The sequence below is a fragment of the Quercus robur genome, chromosome 3 (assembly GCF_932294415.1).
Source record: "Quercus robur chromosome 3, dhQueRobu3.1, whole genome shotgun sequence".
Lineage (NCBI taxonomy): Eukaryota > Viridiplantae > Streptophyta > Magnoliopsida > Fagales > Fagaceae > Quercus > Quercus robur.
In genome coordinates this window covers 22,738,126-22,760,115 of record NC_065536.1, presented here as the reverse complement: position 1 = coordinate 22,760,115, position 21,990 = coordinate 22,738,126, and the positions used below count along the sequence as shown (strand labels likewise).

Below are 21,990 nucleotides of genomic sequence, written 5' to 3'. Positions count from 1 at the left end.
TAATCATAAGCAACACTTATGGATTGTATATTTAAGAAGTTAGCAGGTGTCCAAAAATGATGGTTGATCAATTACAACTCAGAACAAAGTAATCAATGAGCATCACACAGTCACAAATAACTGTCATTGTGACACTCTACCATGAGCATGATATGTACAGATCAACACAGTCATGAGGCACAACACAAAACACAAACATCATCAAAGAAAAAAAAAAGAGAAAAACATCTCAATAAATATCACCAACACTCAATCAAACTAACTCAATGAAATAAACCAAACCCATGTTCGAACACTATATTACTCAAATCACAAAAATAATTCACAAATCAAGAAAACAAAATCATAATCATGAAATATGAAGTGAGAAAGAGAAAGCCCATACCTTTTCCTGGAAGATTTGAGGATGAAATGATGCAAAAATGGAGGTTTTTCGAGAGTAATATGGTGAGTTTGAGAGAGTTGAAATGGGGAAGACAATGAACAGTCACAAAAGTTCGAGGGAAAAACTAAAAACATTTAAAAATTGACCTATTTGCTCAAAACACACGATTCTCGCGACTAGGTTAAATCGTGAGCAAGTCGCCAGGGCCAGTCGCTAGAACACTCAAGACACAAATTTTGAAAAGAAAAAAAAACAATTAAGTGTTTTTCGCGACTGGAAGTTCTACTCGTGAGGGAGTCACGAGGTAAGCCGCAAAAATCTCTAAGTACCCTCGCGATTGGAACCTCCACCCGCGAACAAGCCGCCAGACTAAGCCGCAAGAAACATTAAAATCCCAAATTTCGAAAAATATTCTAATTATTTTTCGAGACTAGGACATTGACTCGCCAGTGAGCCGCGAAAAATCTCTGAGTGGGCTCACGACTAGGGCATGCGACTGGACCAACCCGCAACTGAGTCGCCAGAACAGGGCAACACTATTTTTGAAATTTTGACAATTTTTGTAAAATCAAAGTACTTTCCAAAAACAACTAAAACACTCAAAAATCTTTTTGTGCTTGATTAACAAGGATAAAGCATGTGAAAACATATTTAATCAAGTACAATCACACAAATGAATATGACATTCATTGAGCATAGACATGTGTGATGTGTGTGGATATCAAAAATGAAATAGTCCTTAGTCTAATGTGAAGCTAGAATGATCAATTCAACCAAGGCATACACAATGAGCACTAGATAATGTGACTTATCTCAGTTATAGAAATATGCATATATGACGTCCCACATATCTTGATTACATAACTTTGAAGCTTTTCATTTGGCTCCATAAACATCATATCATTTGATCTTTTTGAATCAATACATCTCATTGTGAGATCAATGCCTAAAATTTTTGATATTTCAATTAATGAGCAAGCCTTTGACTTTTTGGGTATCAAACATTTTATTTTAGGTCGCTTTCCCTTTTTCCTAGTCAACTACTAGTATGTGTGATAGGCTTTTGTAGCTCATTATCATTTTTCATTTGGAGATTTACATTTGAGAGCTCTTTTAAGCAAAAACAATAAAATAAATGAGTGGGAAGATATATAGGCACAAGTCTATGCATGTCTCAAGATCAACAAAACCTTTCACTAATAATTCATGACAAGTTTGAAGATCTATTTACAACAGTCACATAGATGTCAAGAGTTCTCCCACAATGATATAAGTGCATAGGGAACAAGCTATGCTTGTAGATGCATAAGAGCATCCACGGCAGTGGAGCTAAAAATTTAGCTTTTTAGCTCCACCAAAAGTTACTTTATCTATTTTACCTATACATATGCTGCAGCAGTAGATCTATTTTAGCTTTTAACACAATAAAATAATATAAATATCACAATAAAATAATATAAATACCATAATAAAATAATATAACTATTACAATAAAATAATATATCTCACTTCCAAAAAAAAATTCACAACACCAACCACAGCCACAGCCACAGCCACAATTTTCACCCACCACCACTGCCACACCACCACACACACACACACACACACACACCCCCCGCCCCCCCCCCAACCAGTCCACAGCAGGAAAAAAAAAAAAAAAAAAACCCAAATTTCCAATCTTTTTCTCAACTCAGACCAAACAAAATCACTGATCACAAACAATATCAAAAATCAAAAATCACAAAGAAACACAACGTCGGTGAGCAAGCACTCCGATCGGCGGCGTGGGTCTGAGGCGGATGGCGGTGGGTCTGAGGCTGAAAGAGTTGATCGGCGGTGGGTCTGAGCTGATCGGCGGCTTGGGACCATGTTGAAACAGATGTTGACGTTGACGATCGGTGGCAACGATCGGGAGGCGACGATCGGGTCTGAGCTGAGCGGCGGCTTGGGAAGCGTTGAAACAGATGTGGACGTTGACGATCGGTGGCAACGATTGGGTGGCGACGATCGGGTCTGAGCTGAGCGGCGGCTTGGGAGGCGGACGGTGGATGGCGGTGACGTTGACGATGGGTGGCGACGACGTTGATGATAGTCAGGCCGGCGGCGATCAGAGTGAGCTTGAGCTTCAGTGAATGGAGAGAGAGCGACGGAGGAGAGAGTGAATGAGAGAATGAATAAAAAAAGAGAAGCAAGTTGGAGTGCTGAATAAAAAATTACTTTTTTTTTTAGCTTCAAGCTACAGTGCACATCTATCTTTAGATGTGCACTGTAGCAATTCAACTAAAAAATTTATCTATTGCTCCACTGCTGCGTGAGGTTTTTTTGTGGTTTGGCACATCTAAAATAGCAATATAGCTATTTAGCTCCACTGCTGCAAGTGCTCTAAGACCATAAGTACAAAGGTACAAGGCAAAACATACTAGGAGACAAAACTCAACAAAGTCGATCAAACTTTTTGATTTTCTACTTTTTATGTGTTTTTGGATTTTTGACACAAAAAAATAATGATCAAAACTAGCAATGTAAAAGCATTTAAAGCAAAAGCAAACAAACAGCCAATAATCAACTCAACAACCAACAGGCACACAACCAAACAAAGTCACCCAACATAGGAAGTATTAATGCATGGACATGTTGTGCAGCTTATGCATCAGTACCCTTCATCACCCACACGTCATGTGCATTTGGGGTGATATCCCTATAGGATTGGGTACGAGAGTTAGGACTTTCAAACCTTCTAGTGAAGCTTTCCAAGCAGTTGGTGAATGCTCCAATCATCTTTATCACGTCCATCATTCTGGGATCACCATTTCGACCTCTTCATGGCTTAACTTCCAAGTCCTCTTGCCATTTCTTGGTCCTCTTGACCTTTGATCACTTGCATTCCTCAATGCTCTCAGCTTATGACAATTGGGTCGGGTGTGCCCTTGAAATCCGTAGTGATGACATGCATGGTTCGTTCTAGGACCTCTTTGCGATCATGGAAGAGATTTTGCTCTGGCTTCAGACCTGACCACGGATTGATTATAGGGCTTGTTCAACACCCGCTGGTCAGCCACATTCTTCTTCTTCTCAACATTTGCCTTCTCCACAGTAGGGGCAACTACAACCGTTTCTTTGGCCTTCACAAATTTCACTTCTTTGGAGATATTCACAGCTGAACTACTTTCTCCGGTGTATCCCAATCTGGTTTTGTCGGAGAAGGATTTTTGAGAGGAAATGACATCATCAAGCTTCTTTGTGGATACTCGCTCTACCTTGGCATTTTCTTGAACCACCTCAAGCTCAAGGAATTTCACCTTTGTGTAAGCTTCGGTTAGCTCGCCATTTAGCGTCTCTATCTCACACTTAGCCTCCTTATATCTCACTAGGAGACTTCTATAGTCCTCTTTAGCTTTCTTCATCTTTTTCACAGCTTCCTTGGCCACCCTTGAATATTCTCCCGACTTCTCAAGGAGTGAATTGCAGTTCTCTTGAAGACTAGCTGTATCTCATCTTCTTCAGCATCTGATTCTTCTACAATTCCCATGGATTCCTCATCACTATGCTCCCCAAGATCTTCCACAAGCAAATTCAAGTCATCGTAAGACTCAACATGAGCAACAGTCATGAATGCTGAGAAATTCCTTTCTTCATCACAACTGTCCTCCGAATTAGAGGTGGAAGAATCTGAGTCACTGAAAGTGGTGGCATACGCCTTGCCCTTCAATCTCAAGTAATTAGGACATTCCTTTTTGAAATGGCCATGTCTATTACACTTAAAACAAATGACTCCTTGAGTAGATTGGGACTCCTTCCCTTCTCTCCTTTTGAAATCCTTCTTCTCCTTTCCAGAACTCATGAATTTCCCTTTATCACCAAGTTTCTCACTGTTCTTGAACTTTAGAAATTTGCAGAAATTCTTTGCAAGGTAGGCAACATCCTTTTCGACTACATCCTCATTCGATGAACCGTGAGCTTTTACCCTTTCATTTATCGTCTTAAGAGCAAGTGATTTGCTCTTTCTTTGATTTGGTAATGAAAGCTCATACATTTGGAGAGAACCAATCAGCTCTTGGATTTTGATTTTATCAAGGTCCTTGTTCTCCTCAAATGCAGTCACCTTTGCACGGAAGCTCTCCAGCAATGAACGAAGAATTTTACGTACAACTTTCGAGTCCTCCGTTTTCTCTCCCATGTTAAACTTGCCGATGACCACTTCATTCAGCTTGCTATAGAAAGAGTCAAAAGATTCATCCTCACTCATTCTCAGCTCCTCAAACTGAGTGGTCAACATGTGCAACTTGGTGTCTTTAACTTTCTTCATTCCCTCGTACGTGGTCTCCAATATCTGCCATGCCTCCTTGGCAATGGTTATGTGAGAAATTCGGTGGAACTCATCTGGAGACACGCCACAAAAAATAGCATTAAGTGCTTTGCTATTAGCATTTGACGCCACGAGGGCTGCCTTATCCCATGTGGATTTGGCTGCCTCCAGCTTTGTCGAACTTATTTCAACGGCATCCTAAACAGCCTCATCTATAGAACACAAAAATTCTCTCATTCGCACCTTCCAAAAGGCATAGTTGCTACCATCAAAATATGGTGGAACATTTAAAGATTGAGGCCAGTCCATCTCAATATGGGGTCAAGGATTACACTAAGGTAATGAAACCAATATAAGTGAACCCGCTCTGATACCAATTGAATGTTCAATTAGTGTATAAAACACCTTGAACGTTTAGAACCCCAATTTAAAAATTACCAATTCAAGCTTAATATCAAACAATGTATGTGCGGAAAATGAACATAAGCTTATAGTAGAATTGATAAACAATCTAAACCAGATAAAATCACATCTACAGTAGAAATTAAATGGCAAAGATTAAGGGAAGAAAGATGCAAACACAAAGACAACACAACGATGTATTATCGAAGAGGAAACCGAAGCCCTCGGCGTAAAAACTCTCCGCCGCCCTCTAAGCAGTAAATAATCCACTAAAGAATGTAGTTGGGATACATGAACAGCAGAAGACCCTCCAAGCCTAATCTACCCAGTGTACCTAAGCCCTCCAAGCTCCTACTCCAACGAGGTTACACTAAACCTATTTCTTCTTTAGCTTACCGAATTTTGCTATTGACCATTGCATCAACCAATATGAAATTGGTCCCTTCCTAATTGCTTCCCAAAACACCAAAAAGCCTTCTCACAAATATGGGTACGGTGAGAAAAGGTTTTGATAATGAACCTCTCAAGGATGTAACAATGGAGATGGTGAGAGTAGAGGAATTTGAAGAGTCACTATGTGAAGATTGGGGATGAGTCAATCTTGTTTTTCTCTAGAGTTCTTCTCTCAAAATTCTCTTTGGAAGCTTTCTACATTTCGTGGGTATAAGGGGTATATATACTAGGGTGAGAGTGGAATGCGAAGAGTCAGTTTTTCAAAATAGAGCTGGTTGGCGGCTTGGCCTCGCAACTTGACTGAGCCGTGAGGTAACTGAATGGCCAGACTGGACTTTTTGTCCTGTAGTGCTACAGTTGGCATGACGGTTTAGCTTCTCTGCATGCTTGGCACGTGTGCAACTTCTAGCGGCTTGCAAGCCGCGAGCTACTCGCGAGATCCAATCGCAAGCCCCTGCTTCTTTGCAAAATCTTGAGCATTTCTTTATACTCTCTCACACACTACCCTTGCATGATTCCCACCTAAATACAGGGTTACTAATTGCTAAATTACAAGCAAATTTGACATGGAATAAAGCAAACAAGAGGGTTGATAAAATTCAACCTTACATTTATCAAAAATTTTGTGATTTGAAATGAATTTAGCCCAATCCAAAAGCTTTTTTTTTTTCTTTTTTCCCTGTTGGATTTTTCTCCTTCACCCATGTGCCCACTCTTCTCTCTCTATCTTCATTTTCTTTTTTTGTTTTTCCTTCTTGCTTTTTTCTCCTTCACAGATGTATCCCACTCCCACTCTTCTCCTCTCTATCTTCACCGTATACCCACACATACTCCAAACTCTTTCTTAATATTTTTTTTTTTTTTTGGTTGTTCTACTTCTACCTCTTCGTCTACTAATAAATTAAGTCATCTCTAGTTCAGAGAGAGAGAGAGAGAGAGAGAGAGAGAGAGAGAGAGAGAGAGAGAGAGAGAGGCCAGCAAAGAGAGTCGTTCAAAGGATGATTCACCTACTTGTAGATCAGTGTTCTTTTTTTCTTTTTCTTTTTATTTGAAAGATTGGGGTTTGTCTTTGTTTTGACAATGTCTCCCTCTTGAGTTTGGGACATTTGAGAGAGAAGGGAGGTGAGTTTGATTTTTATCCATTGAAATAATAATTGAATATTTTAATTGGTTGTGCTAATTTCTTATTCTTTTGCTAATGAACAGTAGCACATCAAGCAAGGAGAGTTACTGATCATTAGCAAAAAACATTTTGAGTTTTAGAGAGACTGTGGGAGCACTATTTTATGGTTAGAATCTCTAAAATAGTGATGATTTTGTGTTTGTCGATGCTGTTGGAGATGCTCTTAGATCTTAGATCCATAAAATAAATAAATAAATAAATAAATCTTGAGGACTCTTTTTTCATCCCACATGATATTATTTCATTTTCAACCCACACCACATCAACATTATCATGAATTTTAGATAAATCTACTTTAAAGCTCAAAATGGACCATATTTTATTTAACAACATGGATTGGGTTCACATGGCCCATAAAATCTTCACTTATGAGGTTGATCTATGGTCAACATTTTCCTCTTCATCAATTGGACTCATGACTCACAACATCATCAACATTAATATATGGATTGGATTGAAGCAATGATTCGAGCCTCACGGTCCATATTATCTTTCTCATATTTATGGAAAGCAGCTTCTCAAAGAAAAGCTCATATTTACACAAAACAACATCAAAGCACATGGCAAGTTACTCATTAATACACATGGAAAATCATCTCATATTTAGCTCATGATCCAAGCTCATTAGTCGCATTGGGGAAATTTTAGAAATCATGGTTTGGAGGGCTAAGAAGTATGTTCAGTAAATCTACAACAATTTAAAGTTGATAAAAGAAACATGTTGCTTGAATTATGATAGTTATGCTCTGTGATCAAGTATGGCTCTCATTTTATGTCAGCCCTAAATCAATTGGGGTCTAAAGCATGACAAACTAAACTTCAAGAGAAACTGTAGGTGATTTGTTTTCTTCTTTCCATATGATAAAATAAATAAACTTATTGATCTATTCACAATATATGTCAGAGCTTTATAGCACATATACAAACAATATGAACTACAAATCATGTGTCCCCAAAATTTACATGAATATATTCCAAAACTCCAAAAATTCAACAAGATCACAACCCTCCCTAGAATATTCAACACCAACAACAAGTCTAGGTCTAGTAGCCCAAGGCTAACATACCTCAAGATTATAACTATTGCCTCCACAAAGCTAACGAGACCGAATCACCAAGCATTAATAATGAGTCTCCCCCATAAAAATAGTAATCCAATCATCACTAGTATATGGGTTGGGTTCAAGTTACACCTAGTGTAACTTTAAGCAATATTACACCACCCAATAACTTGTTATATAATTCAGATTTTGAAAATCTCATCGTTGAATTACATGTTCTATATGTTGTTAACATTCATGCCAATTTTTATGTTAATTGGATGTTATTTATCATTTGATGTAGAAAATCATATTTTATGCATTATATTGAACTACAAAAATTTGAACTTAAAAAAATTGATTGATGACATCTATATATATATAGCCAAAGTTTAGAGAAAATCCAATTAGATTTTAATTGGATTCTCAATTTTGCACCACGTATCCAATTTAATTTTTAATTTTGTACCAAGTGAATTATTGAGTGTAAAAATCGAAAAGTCCACATTAAATTAGATTCTAAATTAGATCTCAATTGGAGTCTAATTTTCTGCCATATGTCTAATTTGAACCTCTTTAAAAAAAAAAAAAAATAAATAATTTGAACTGTATAATTTTGATTATTTTTAATTACACCTATATATATATACGGGGCTACGCAATAGCGGCTATTAATCTTTGATCACCTCAAAATTTTGTAAGCATGAAGAATATATAAAGATAATATAATCTAATAGTGGATTTGTCAAAATTCACATCCAATTAAAAAATATTGAGTGATGTAACATTGTTTAAAGTTACATCAGATGTAACTTGAACCTAACCTTATATATATATATATATATATATATTTATTTATTTATTTATTTCAAATCCATATATTTTCCCCCACATTTGGTTAAAAATTAATTTATTTTCATACACTAAAATTAATTTATGAATAAGCCTACAGACCTATAATGATTTGCAGCGCTTACCGCAACTCTCTATGAACATCTATCTATATACTCCCAATTCACTCAATTATTTTTCACTCGGGGGCTTATTATTAATATAGTTGGATGGACTTACACAAAATTTTGGCGAAGAAGTCTTGGTAGCTGTGGTGGTTCGTTGGGTTTGCAAAGGGAGATAGGTTGTTGAAAATTTTGGTTGAGAGATAAATAAATTGGGTTCTGCGGTGGCTTGTTTTCAGCCTTCGGATCTCTTATTTAACACACGTCCTCAATTTGTATAAAAATAGGAGAGAATGGGAGACTTTTTAATGGAAGTGGAGACGCACCCCATAAAAAAAAATTCCAAATGCCTAAGAATGACAATGGAATGATACTATAGTATCCCATAAAAAATTCCAAATGCCAAAGAATGACAATGAAATGAAACTGTAGTATCCCATAAAAAAATTCCAAATGCCTAAGAATGACAAAGAAAAGATACTGTAGTATGTCAACAACAATTAAAAATGCCTAAGAATGGCAATGAAATGATACTGTAGTATGTCAACAACAATTAAAATAAGTTAAGACGTACATATAAAATACCTTCACTCATTATTAAAGTATGAGAACAGAGCTCTGTCGTAGATTTTTTTTTTTTTTTTTTTTTTTAATTTGTCCATATAGCTCACATTCGCAAGTTTATTTTGCAGGAGAAGGGTCAATAACTTGCACAAGCACAGCTTATCAACCCAACTTATTTTTCATTACAAAACTGTTTGATTTTCATTAAGTAAACATTGCAGATAAAATTCCATCACCATATATATAGCATTGCCTATGATAGAACAACAACATAAAACTTGGATTTTTATTTTTTTAAACATTTGAGGGATATTTGTGTTAATTCATTGATGTATCAAGCATGCGTGAATGGAAATGAATGAACTAATAATAATGAAATTAGAATGCTTATCTCAGATTTTTAATACACCATATGAGCCACCCCTAAATATAAATTTCTAAATGCTTAAAACTGACAATAAATACTATCCCAATAACAATTAAGATTTGATATCTTGAGTTTTCAACAAACAATCCACTGGAACGTACATATAAAATTCCTTTATTCAATATTTAATTAGGGTCAGATTTTGGAATGCACATGGAGAATCCCTTGAAATTTGAGAATTCACTAAAAATGGTTTGCTGGGTCAATTATTTGGACATGCACGTCTTAAAAAGCAAACTTGCTCCTAAAATTTAAAACAAATAAAAAAATAAAAAAAAAACCGTAACCAACATGATCTGGACAAGTTCCCAGAAGTTTTATACAGACGTATCTAGTAAAAAAAAAAATTGTAGCTCTAGCTGGAGCTATATAAGTGAACCTTTCAAACTGCTGCTACATATCTACGAGCAAGAAAGACAACTAGGCAAATGCTATTGATTTTAATATGAGTTTTATTTAATTGTTTAACTTTTGGTAAGGAGTATCTCCAGCAGCTTTGCAAAATTTTCACAATGTTTAGAGATTGGAAGCAATTAATTTTACCTATTTACTTTTTCAAATATATTTTTTCTATTTAGGTTCTATCATATTTAAATATTTATTTTTCATTATTTCTTTAATCTTCCTTTATTTTTAATGTGTACAGTGAAAGACAGTAGTTGAATATTTTAATTATTGGAGATAGGGGGCTAAATATTTTAATCATAAAAATTCATTTGGAGAGCAACAGTAGCTCTCTATGTGCGGAAAGTACTATAACTATTCTATTCTATTTTTTACAATTTAGAGAGATTGTTAGAGCTGATTTTTTTATTTTTTTTGGGTTTACTCTCCAACTTTAGAGCTTGAACAAGTGTTTCTACGAATATTTCTTATGCAAATGGCGGTATCTACAGATCTACCTTGTTTCAAAAATAGAGAGCTTCTGCAAATGAAATACATTATTTGGATAAGATGTGCATGCGCATGTGCAAGTTGTTCTCTTCATTTCAAATGTAATAAAATTAATTACTTCGTAAAATAAACATACAAAGTTTTGTACTTTCTGGATTCTAAAAAAAAAAAAAAAAGTTTTGTACTTTCTTTGACTTCCAAGTCAGCGATATCATTTTGTTTTCTGAAACCTGGTCCAAATTTATGGGGGCAAAGCACTTTAATATGTACATAATGTCCCAGTATGTTAATTTTTATTGGCATCTTTAACTATCTAAAATTTTTATGTCGGCGTGGGTCGTAGCTAGGGTGTCCCAAAAATTGGGGGTTCTTTTATTTAACCACTAGGAGTCCTTACATTCAGGTTGCAACTTGCACCTCGACCATTGTCACAGTCCAATTAATTCTGGTTAAGCAAATAACTGTAACTTATTAAATTAGGACAACTGGTGCAATATCAAAAAAGAAAAGAGAAAGACGTGGTGCAAAACAAGCTAGTTAGAAAATAAAAACAAACAAATAAGGACCTCACGGCTCACGTTTATAACTTTAAGGGAATTTGACATTTGGATTTTTTATTTTAATATAAGTTTCATAAAAAAAATGCCTATACATATTCTAATGCGTACTTGTCATAACGAAATCTCATAATATTTTTAACGTAAAATTTTAACATAAATGAAATTTGTCAATTTTCCAAAAATCAAAATTAGGTCAAACATGTAATATAATATGATTGTATTGGAACTTACTATTAGGATAGTAAACGAGTCGAGCTAAGTATTAAAATTTCAGGTTTGTTCATTTAATTTTATTTCGAACACAAGTTGAACTTGAGCTCGTTACCAGACAAGATTAGATGTTTAAACTTAATTAATTTTCTTATCAAACAAGTTTTAAGTTTGTTCACAAGCTAATAATTGATTAACTTATCCTTTTCCTGTATATATTTAAATCATGACTAAGACTTCTTACCCTTTCACAAATTTATGAATTTTACCATGAATAAAATGTTTATGTTACCAATAAAATACAAATACAAATTTGATATTATATGAACCTTGTTACAAACTTACATAATCTATCTCAACCCTATCTAAATATATTTTTGGACAAGTATACATACAAAAATATAATTGAGCTTGCATGTTCACTAGCTTGTTCACAAACAAATTATTATGATTGAACTTGAGCCTAAACTTGTGCTTGAGCTTGGCTTGTTTGCTAAGCAAATAATATGAACAAGTTTTTTCCAAAGCTGATCTTAATCAGTTCATAAACAACTTAGTTGATTTATAGCTCTAATCACCACAACTCATAATTTTATTTTATTCTTAGACATTCTTTACTAGTCTTTATATCGTTACAACAAAATCTCAAAACATTTTAGGGCTCAGTACATGTCGAAACATGGTTGTTACAATTTGGAGTAGTTTTCATCCTAACCCTTAATGTTTCAAAAGTTTCATTTTGGCCACAAGTTTGATTTCAGTTTCAAAAACACCCTCTCACGTGGCACATATTAATTCTACATAACAAAAAATTGGAGAAATATATGTAGGATTAATACGTGAGACGTGATGGGTCTCACTGTGGCACCTAACATGAATGGTTTTAACAATCAAATTGAATTGAAAAACAAGAAATTGAAGCTTCTCTATTTAGAAAAGAACATTTTTGTAGAGAGAGAGAGAGAAAAAAAAAAAAAACCATAGTAAGAGATTCACTCTTATTAGTAGGGCTGTCCAAGCATATCCGGTGACCTGACCCACCCGGAGACCCGACCAGAACCGACACGAAACCGGCCGACCCGACCTACTCTGGTGGTCAGCGGCGGATTTTCTCCACCAGAAACCGACTTCGGCAGGTCGGTTTCGGTTTCTCTCCCCAAAAACCCGAAAAACCCAAACCGACCGGCAAAAAACTCATAATCCGGCGAGAAATCCAGATTCTGACGAGAAAATTCCAGATTCTGGAGATAAAAACCCAGATTCCGGCGATAAAAAACCCAGATCTCGACCAAAAATCCCGGATTCAGGCGCTCTTTCACGTAGATTTGATGAAATTTTGAGCGAATCTAGCGAAATCTCATCGAATCCGATGAGATTACTGCCGGATCTGGCGAAATCTCATAGATTCCGATGAGATTTTCACCGGATCTGGGTTTTTTTTCACCTTTTCTCGCAGTTTACTCGCCCTTTTTTTGCTGTTTTCTCAGATCTTTGACTCTGACCGACTCGTTCGCGCACCCGTTGAAGTCTGATCCGCCCGACCCGTTTACTCCAATGGTCTCCGGCGGGTGAGTTTTTCCAAAACCCGACTCCATCGGGTCGGTTCCGGGTTGGGCACAAACCCAACTAGAACCGACCCGTGGACAGCCCTACTTATTAGGGCATGAAATTTTTAACAGCTCAGAAAGTTTTTTTTATTTGGTTAGGTTTTTTTTCAAGGTCTAAGATCTTAAAGCGAAACCCAATCCTAAAAGAAAAGAGTACTACTATCAAGGAGAACTCACCCACACGTATATCAAAAACACCTAAAATACCTTACTTAAACTTAGTTACCAAACGGGCCCTAAAATGTTAACATACTATCCCAACAACAAGTACAATAGGACCTCTAAGTTATCTACAAACAATCCATTGAGTACGTAAATAAAATATTCTTTTAATTTTCTCAATATTTAATCACACCTCATGATTAGATTTCGGAATCTACATGGAAAATTCCTTGAAAATTCACTAACAATGGTTAGCTGGAACACAGCCCTATCATGTCTTTTCGTCCAATCAGATAATTCCTTGATCATGCACATCTTATCAAACCATGGTCGAGCACATTTGCAGGAGCTTTATATATACGTAGATAGATGCCACAATTTGCATAATAACCCTTCATAGAAACACTAGTTCAAAGTAGTTTGAACTTACTTGGCAAGAGAAAATGAAGCTTGAGGTGGAATTAATCTCGAACGAGAATATCAAACCATCTTCACCAACTCGCACCCATCTTCGCTATTATCAGCTTTCCTTTCTCGACCAAATATTCCCCCTTATGTATGTTCCATTTCTCTTCTTCTACTCACAGAATGATGCTTACTCTAAAATCAGTACCAATCCTGCCAAATCGTTCTCTAATGTGCTCAAGAAATCATTGTCCGACGTCTTAACGCGTTACTACCCTTTAGCTGGCCGCATTAGAGACAATCTTGTCGTAGATTGCAACGATGAAGGCGTGTTGTATCGTGAAGCCCAAGTCAAGTGCGAGCTTTCAGATATTGTTACAAATCCAAATCCTGCAGAGTTCAAGAAATTTCTTCCATGCAATATTGATGACACACACCATTTTGCCTTTGCTGTTCAAGTCAACTACTTCACTTGTGGTGGTATTACCATTGGTGCATGCATTTCCCACAAGATTGCTGATGGCACATCCTTTATCATGTTTATGAAAACTTGGGCAGCCACAGCTCGAGGTGATAGTAATATATATCCCCAATTTCAAGCATCAACTCTCTTTCCTCCTACAAGTACTTTATCTGGGTTTCAACCGGAAAATAGTATGATAAAAGAGAAGCTTGTATTAAAGAGGTTTGTGTTTAGTTCTACTTCAGTAGTGGCTCTTAGAGAAAAATACGGAGAAAGCTCAGACTTAGAATGCCCATTACACCCCAGCCGTGTTGAGGCCTTATCAGTCTTTTTATGGAGCCGATATGTAGCTGCTACACAAGCAAACATTGGGCCTAAAAAGCTCAACATGGTGCTTTTTGCAGTGAATTTACGAACAAGGATGGATCCACCATTGCCTAGAAATTCTTTTGGAAATATCTTCCGGCTTGCAACAGTCCTTCTGTCTAGTGAAGAGAGGAGTGGCCTTGTGGGCAAAGTGAGAGCCGCGATAAGAAAAATAGACAATGAGTATGTGAAAAAGTTACAGGACCACGCTCAACACTTGAATTTTCTCAAAGAGGCTAGTGGAAAAGTCCTGACAGAAGATGTAGTTCCATTCAATTTCAGTAGTTGGTGCAGGTTCCCTATGTATGAAGTGGACTTTGGTTGGGGAAATCCCATGTGGATTGGTCTGGTTAGCTTGCCTTTCAAGAACGTTGTTGTATTTATAGACACCAAAAGTGGGGATGGAATAGAGGCATGGGTTAACTTAAAAGAGGAAGACATGACTAAATTTGAAGGTGACACAGAGCTCCTTGCATATGCTTCCACCACCTCCTTATCAAATGCTTGACATGTTAAATTATAGGCATGCGTATTAGTACTGAATTGCTGGTGCTGCAAAACTGTTTAGTCGTTTCTTCGTTACCTTTCACCATGAAGTGAAATAAAAGAAGGCACAAGCTTCCATGTATTCTTTTAGTAGTTTCTTCGTTACCTTTCACCATGAAGTGAAATAAAAGGAGTCACAAGCTTCCATGTATTCTTAAATGTAATCCAATTATATCATCCTGGTGTGTTGTTTGTAAACTGTAATAGTTTGGTGAAAGTGAAACTCCTAAGGTTTTTGTTTATTCTTTGGGTTGGTTGGATAAAAAAGTTTGCAATATGATTTTGGAACAAATATCTCTCTCTCTCTCTCTCTCAACAACCAAAGCAAAAATAAAATCAAAGGTAAATCAAATCAATCTCAAACCTTGGTGTTTTTGGGGTGTCACCGTTCCAGACTCTCTCTTTTGCTTATCTTCAGTTTTGTCTCTAAAATGCCCTGCTTCTAATTGTTTTGAGCCGTCTTTCGTATTACTTTTGTCTATAGCCATGTAAGAGAGTTTGATTTCATAAATCCATGTTAAAGGAAGTTGCTTATCCGTTTAAAAAACTAAAGGGTTTGCTTTACTTTTGTTTACTTAAGAATGTTTGTTTCATTTGTGTGAAAGGGAGTACCCCTTTTACACAGATTGTAATATGAAATAGATGTTTGTTACTGTAGAAGGATAGTAACCTTTATCCTTTTTTGTTCTTTGGTGTTTTTATTATTTTTTTTAAAAATTATTTTATGAAATAGGTTTGTTGCACTATGTTTGCTGATAACATTTCACATTTAAATCAACGCCACTCCCACGTGATTGTGGTAGAATAGGTGTACAACATATAGAATGTAGATAATAGTTGAATTGATAACGTAAAGTATGTAGTGTGTAGTTAAATAGTTGTATTATGTTTATGCTTACTGCCTAGATACTTTCCAATTTCACAAACTACATATCTATCTTAAATTTAAAAATAACAAATTTTAAGGAGATATAATTGTATGAGTAAGAAATTTCCTAATATAAATTGAAAGTTCAAATATGTGTATAAAACACCCTCGAACGTTTAGACCCCCAAATACAAAATAACCAATTCAAGCTTTATGTCAAACAACTAGTGTGCGGAAAATGAACATAAGCTATAAACAGAATTGGAAATCAATCTAAGCCAATTATAAATCACATCCATAGCAGAAAATAAAAGGCAAAGATAAAGGGAAGAGAGATGCAAACACAAGAACAACACACGATGTGTTATCGAAGAGGAAACCGAAGCACTCGGCGTAAAACCTCTCCGCCGCCCTCCAAGCGGTCAATAATCCACTAGAAAATGTAGTTGGGATACATGAACAACAATAGACCCTCCAAGCCTAATCTACCCGATGTACCTAAGCCCTCCAAGCTTCTTACTCCAACGAGGTTGCGCCGAACCTTTTTCTTTTCTAGCTTACCGGATTCCGCTACTAGACCATAGCATCCGCCATCCTTGGCATCTTCCAATGCTTCCCAAAACTCCAAAAACACTCAACACTCTAAATGGGTGTGGGTAGTGTTTGGATAGAAATCTCCTCTCAATAGGTATGACAATGAGAGAGGGAATGAGAAGAGACTATAAAGATTTCTCTCTAAGAATGAGTAGCTCTCTCTAATTGGGTGGGTGTTTTGAAGAAACCTCTCTTAGGGTTTTTCTTTCTGAATAGCCACACCTATCTTGTGGGAATGAAGGGTATTTATACTGGTGTGAGAATAGAATACGAAGAGTCAGTTTTTCCAAAAACAGGGCTGGCTGGCGACTTGACCTCGCGACTTGACTGAGTCGCGAGTTCAAGTCGCGAGCTAACTTAATGGCCAGTCTGGATTTTTGTCATGTAGTGCTCCAGGTGGCGTGACTGTTCAGCTCCCCTGCATGCTCTGCACGTGAGCAACTTTTGGCGACTTGCAAGTCGCGAGCCACCCGCGAGTCCTAGCCGCGAGTCTCTGCTTCACTGCACTGTTTTGAGCATTTCTTCACACTCTCTCACACACTACCCTTACAACAAACCCACCTAAATACAAGGTTTCTAAGTGCTATATTACAAGCAAATTTGTCATGGAATAATGCCAACACATGGTTGATTAAATTCAACCTTACATAAATGTTAAGTTTCACTCTAACTAATGAATAGTTTTAGTTATTACATTACAACACATTTTATTCCCAGTAATAAAGATTACAATTCCTGTCATAATCTCCATTCAGTGTACCAAACGTACCCTAAATGTTTAGGTTCTAAATGATTTGTTTGTTAGCAAACCGTGCACATAAACTTGGCTAGATATAGATCTTAGTATTTGTGAGTCATATTAGACAATGCTTAAAGTCCTACAAGTTAGAGTTCAAAAACATACAAGATGTAGGTTCAGGAATTGAAAATTAGGCTAGCTTGATTGATTGAGAGAAAGCTTCAACCAATCGAGATGTGATTTTGTAGATTTTAATTAAAGCCAATCAAACGTTTAGGGTTTTAGTCTAGATTTAATTGCTATATGAGGAAAAACATATGCACGCTTTTCAAGTCTTAGTGATTTACTTTTTTAAGATTTGAGAGGTTTTATGGCTTCTACTCATTCAAGCATCTACCAAAGATCAATCTTATTCCATTAGTGTGGAACAAAGTTGTAACCCAAGCTTCAGACATCAAGCATATTGAAGAGAAGCGTGAATTGTAGGTTCATGTTGGAGCTGTCTAAAGGTTTCAGAGGTAGGTTTGATAATCATAATTAAGTTTACTATGAATTAAATATTCTTGACTATAAATTTTTTGCTGATACCATAATTTGTCTGCCCTCAATTTGTGTGCCAAATCCTGAAAATTCCACAAATATTATTTTCTCACTGGACAACCATGAGAACATCTAGATCATCGTAATTCAACCCGTTTAGGCATTGGAGCAATTAAAGTGCCAGTTTAGGTCAAATGACCAAAATGCCCTTGACCAAAGGTTAAAATTGGTCAAAATCAAACCAAAAAAGCATTTTCATGTTTTTACATCAAACCTAAGACTATCAAAGATTTTTTTGTCAACTTTGGCCAACTTTGACCAAATTTGACCTAAGGTTGACTCCTAATAGCAACCGAAAACCTAATTTTGATTCGACTATCAAAATGGGTTGGAACCAATACCATTGCAAAGAATATCGAATTCCCTTTCCAACGACTTCTCATGGGTCAAATTCAGAGTTAAAACAGTTGAGATATCTTGAAAACTGTGCTAGGCCATAACTTTTGATCCAACCATCTGATTTTCAAAAGTAAAGTGTGTTATGGGATGAGCTGAATTTTTCATGGGATGAGCTGAATTTTTCAGCTTATCTCCACTTTCAGCTTATTTTTGTTACTATTCATAGGTCTCATTGCATTTTTTGACACTATTCATGGGTCTCACTGCACTTTTTGATACTATTCATGGGTTCCACTCTACTATTCAGCTTTTTTTTTTTTTTTTAACTTTTTTTCTACAATTTTAGCAAAAAGTTTTTTAGTTTTAGCTCAATAAGCTGTTCCAACCGGACACAAACTATTCTGAAAAATAGACACCCATATCTTTCTAATGCCACTAGAATCAGCTTAATCAGAGTTCGGAAATGCCTTCAAATGATCAACCGAAATTGGAACCAAAAAGCTGGAAAAAAAAAGTCACAAAAAAGTTATATATACCCCAGTAGCTCCCAGATTAAAAATAAAATAAAAAATAAAAAGAAAAGAAAAGATTTTGGGCAATTTAGAGCATTTTTTTTTGGAGCTTTCTTCTCTCTTTTCTCCTGAATCCTCCCCCAAACGCACACAAATAAATCATTATTTCTCATATCTTCAAAATCAAGAGGTAATGTTCTTGCTTCCATCTCCTCCTCCTTGGTCCATCTACCTTGGTTTTGAGGTTTAAGGGGTGTAGATGTAGCTTTTTAGCTACAATCTACACCCATTTTCTCTGTAACTCTATTGCTTTATTTTAAATTCCTAACATGTTTTATTGCTTTTCTAGCACGCTTTATTGCTTTGATATTGTTGGCCTAGCCTTCTTGGGTTAGGATATGTCTAAATTTATTTTTTGTTCATTTTTTCCATGTTTATGTGCTTAAATGTCTTGTTTGGATGCTATGCTTGGATGCTTTATGGCTTTAAATGTTTTGTTTATGCCTTTTCTTTGTGTCTCTTGCTTTTGGGTAGGGTGTATGTAACGACCCAGTCAAAACAAAAAATAAAAAATAAAAAAAAGGGGTTAAGGTTAGATTTTTTTAGCTCCCATGTGCCCCACCTAACCCCACTACCGATCATTCTCAACCACTCATTTTCACACTATCCATTTTCTCTCTTGGCCGGCTCTTTCACTTCACTTCTTTTCTTTCTTTTTTTTTTCATTCTCTCATACGCTCCTCTCTACTCTCATCTTCTCCACCGGCACTTCCACACCACCACCACCATTTCCACCATCATTTTCCAGCAAGATAACCGGAAATTTTTGGGAACCCATAAACACTTTCACATCCTTTTTTTGAGGTAAAAAATATTTCTCATCTTTTTGGTGGGTTTTGTAATTTTGCTTGAGGTTATTTTTATCTAAGCTTTAATAATGTTACCCATGTGATTTATGAGCATTGGAAGTGATATTTATGTGTTTTTATGTATGGGTTTTGTATTGGTGGAATTATTTGATGAGTGGGTATATATTTTGTGCTATTGATGACTACTTAAGGTTTATGTATGGTGGAAAATTTAGGGGTTTTAAGTTATAACATGTGATGGTTGGTAAATTTAATTTTACCATTGCCATTGGGTTTATTTGGAGTTAGTTGAAGTTCTAAATTTCTTATCTTGGAGGATATATTGATTTTGCTTTCATGGGTCTCTTAATGATGTAGTGTAAATTTTATGGAAGCTAGTCATAATGTTGGAGATGATATTAAATGGGTTAACTTTGTAAATTGGAGTTTATGCCTTGTGAATCTAATTGTTGAGAAACTTTGGAAGTAGAATATATTATTATTGATGAGGTTAAATACTAGGTCTGGCTAATTAAGTGATTATTTGTCAATTCCTAATTGTGGCTAGATGCAATTTCAAACTCTATGCTTATTGTGATAGGTTTACTTGATATTGTTTAGGTTCTAGCTAATCTCCTTGGAGCTTGGAGAATTAGGATTTTACGGTTGCAAGGTAAGTAGCTTTTTAATGGGTATTTTTGGAAAATAACCATGTCTTATAAATATTGTTTTTGAGTCAAACACATTTTGGAAAATGATATATATGGATATATGCTTTCTTAAAAGTATTTGTGTTGTGACCCTTACTATATATGAAAAATGCATCATATTTGGTATTGCATTTGGGGAAATGCGTGAATTGTTGATATAGAAAAATGAGCATCTTTTATTTAATCTTTGATAAGAAAATCATTGATTTTATGGTGTATTGAAAAATTTAAAGATGCTTATCTTGTCTTGTATTATTTAAGAAATTGTTAGAAAATCTTTTGACAAGAATGAAGTTTGAAAACCTTACAAACTTTGTTGAAGTTAGATTATTTAAGGTTTTCTGAAACTACTTGGATATGAACTATGTATTCCAAAGTAAGGTAACCTGTGAGTTTATGTGATTTTAGACCTATGCCATGTGTGATTTCCCGGTGATCACCTGATTTGGTTTCAGTAGTCTTTGTGACAACAGAATTAAATCCAGGTCAGTGTCCTTTCACTTTGGATGATGCGTTCTTCCCTGCTGTCCATGAGGGGAAGAGGTTCCTTGGTTGTGTGTGGGTGAGGCTGCTACCCATGGGGCCAAGAGACCACATGCAAGAGAGGTCCTATTTGACGCGCTCTCTCTGCTGCCCATGGGGGGAGAGAAAAACCTTGAGGGTATGGGTGAGGCTGCTGTCCATGAGGCCAAGAGTCTGCATACCAGAGAGGACAATATTATGCTAGTTGTGAATGGGTGGATCCCCTGACTGGTTTATCTGGTAGTATGGTAGATTTGTGATAATTTATCTTATGCTAGACATTATGGATTTGGAAATTATATTGTTAATGCTCACAGATTATAATGTATAGTTTCAAGGTATTTACTTTGAGAAATTTTGTGTTTCATTATTAGATCATTCTTGTCATATTATTATTATTGAAGATGAAACTTGCATTTCCCCCACCCCCATTAAATATGCTACATACTGGGCTCTGTCTCATTCCATTATTTTATAAACTTTTCAGAGTAGGCAACAGTCTTTTGAGACAGCTTTTTGGGTGGCTAATAGTAGTTAGACTAACTACTGATGGAGGCTGAACTTTTGTAATGGATATATTAGATGGTGTACATCTTAGACTAGGCTTGACTCATTCTTTTGTGTATTATAGTGGTTATGACTGTATTCCTAATGGGACAAGCTGTTGGTATGTAATTGTTTATTCAGACCTCTATTCTTTTGTGGCCAATGGTCCTTGTAATTAATGCTTAAAGCTCTGACTTACTTTGTGAGTATATTCTATGGGATTATTATGATAATTCTTGATGTTGGCACTTGATAGAATTTATGTGGATTGAATTGTCAAAAAGGAAAAATTTACTGGTATTTGAGTCGTCTTTCTCCTGCTTTGGACCCTTCGGGGTTTGGGGCGTGACAGTGTAGATCTATATCTATTGGCCTAGGCCTGCATCTGAATACCCAAGTTTATTAAAGGGTTTGGATAAGTTTCCTTTTTGGATGTTTATGCTTGTTTGGTCTTTTTACATGCTTTTGTGTGTTCCTTTTTGTCGATGCCTCATGCCGATCGACCACCCATTGTGGAGATGCTCGCACGCGACCTAAACGTGCAGGCTTAGAAGCTCGGGTGCTATGAAAGATAAGGGTGAAGGGTACCTCTGGTGTGTGTGATAGAATTGGGTCAATTTTAATCAAATTACCAAAGGTAAGTGAAGTCACCACCAATCATTGGTTTTTTTCTAAGGTGTGATTGGCCACCTGACTCTATTTGATTTTATTACCAATCATAGGTTATGAAAAATGTCGTTTTTCCTAATATAATATGGATGGATAAAAAATCTTGATTCTTGG

The 21,990-nt window shown here is 36.1% G+C and overlaps 1 protein-coding gene and 1 long non-coding RNA gene across 3 annotated transcripts; both read left to right on the top strand.

The window, feature by feature from the left end:
• The first annotated feature begins 13,592 nt into the window (after window positions 1-13,592).
• LOC126719413 (stemmadenine O-acetyltransferase-like) lies at window positions 13,593-14,891 on the top strand. Its single transcript, XM_050421966.1, has one exon. The coding sequence runs from the start codon at window positions 13,593-13,595 to the stop codon at window positions 14,889-14,891; it is 1,299 nt and encodes a 432-aa protein (XP_050277923.1).
• Window positions 14,892-19,196: 4,305 nt separating this feature from the next.
• Window positions 19,197-21,451, top strand: LOC126717512 (uncharacterized). 2 transcript variants are annotated; one of them, XR_007652634.1, is made up of 3 exons: window positions 19,197-19,445; window positions 20,051-20,102; window positions 21,149-21,451. It is a non-coding gene; the product is annotated as an uncharacterized LOC126717512 (long non-coding RNA). The 2 variants fall into 2 exon arrangements; XR_007652635.1 differs by having other exon boundaries at window positions 20,625-21,451.
• The last annotated feature ends 539 nt before the right edge of the window (window positions 21,452-21,990 follow it).

Excerpts from the sequence above, each read along its gene's own strand:
- LOC126719413 (XM_050421966.1), top strand. The coding sequence starts at position 13,593 with ATGAAGCTTGAGGTGGAATTAATCTCGAACGAGAATATCAAACCATCT.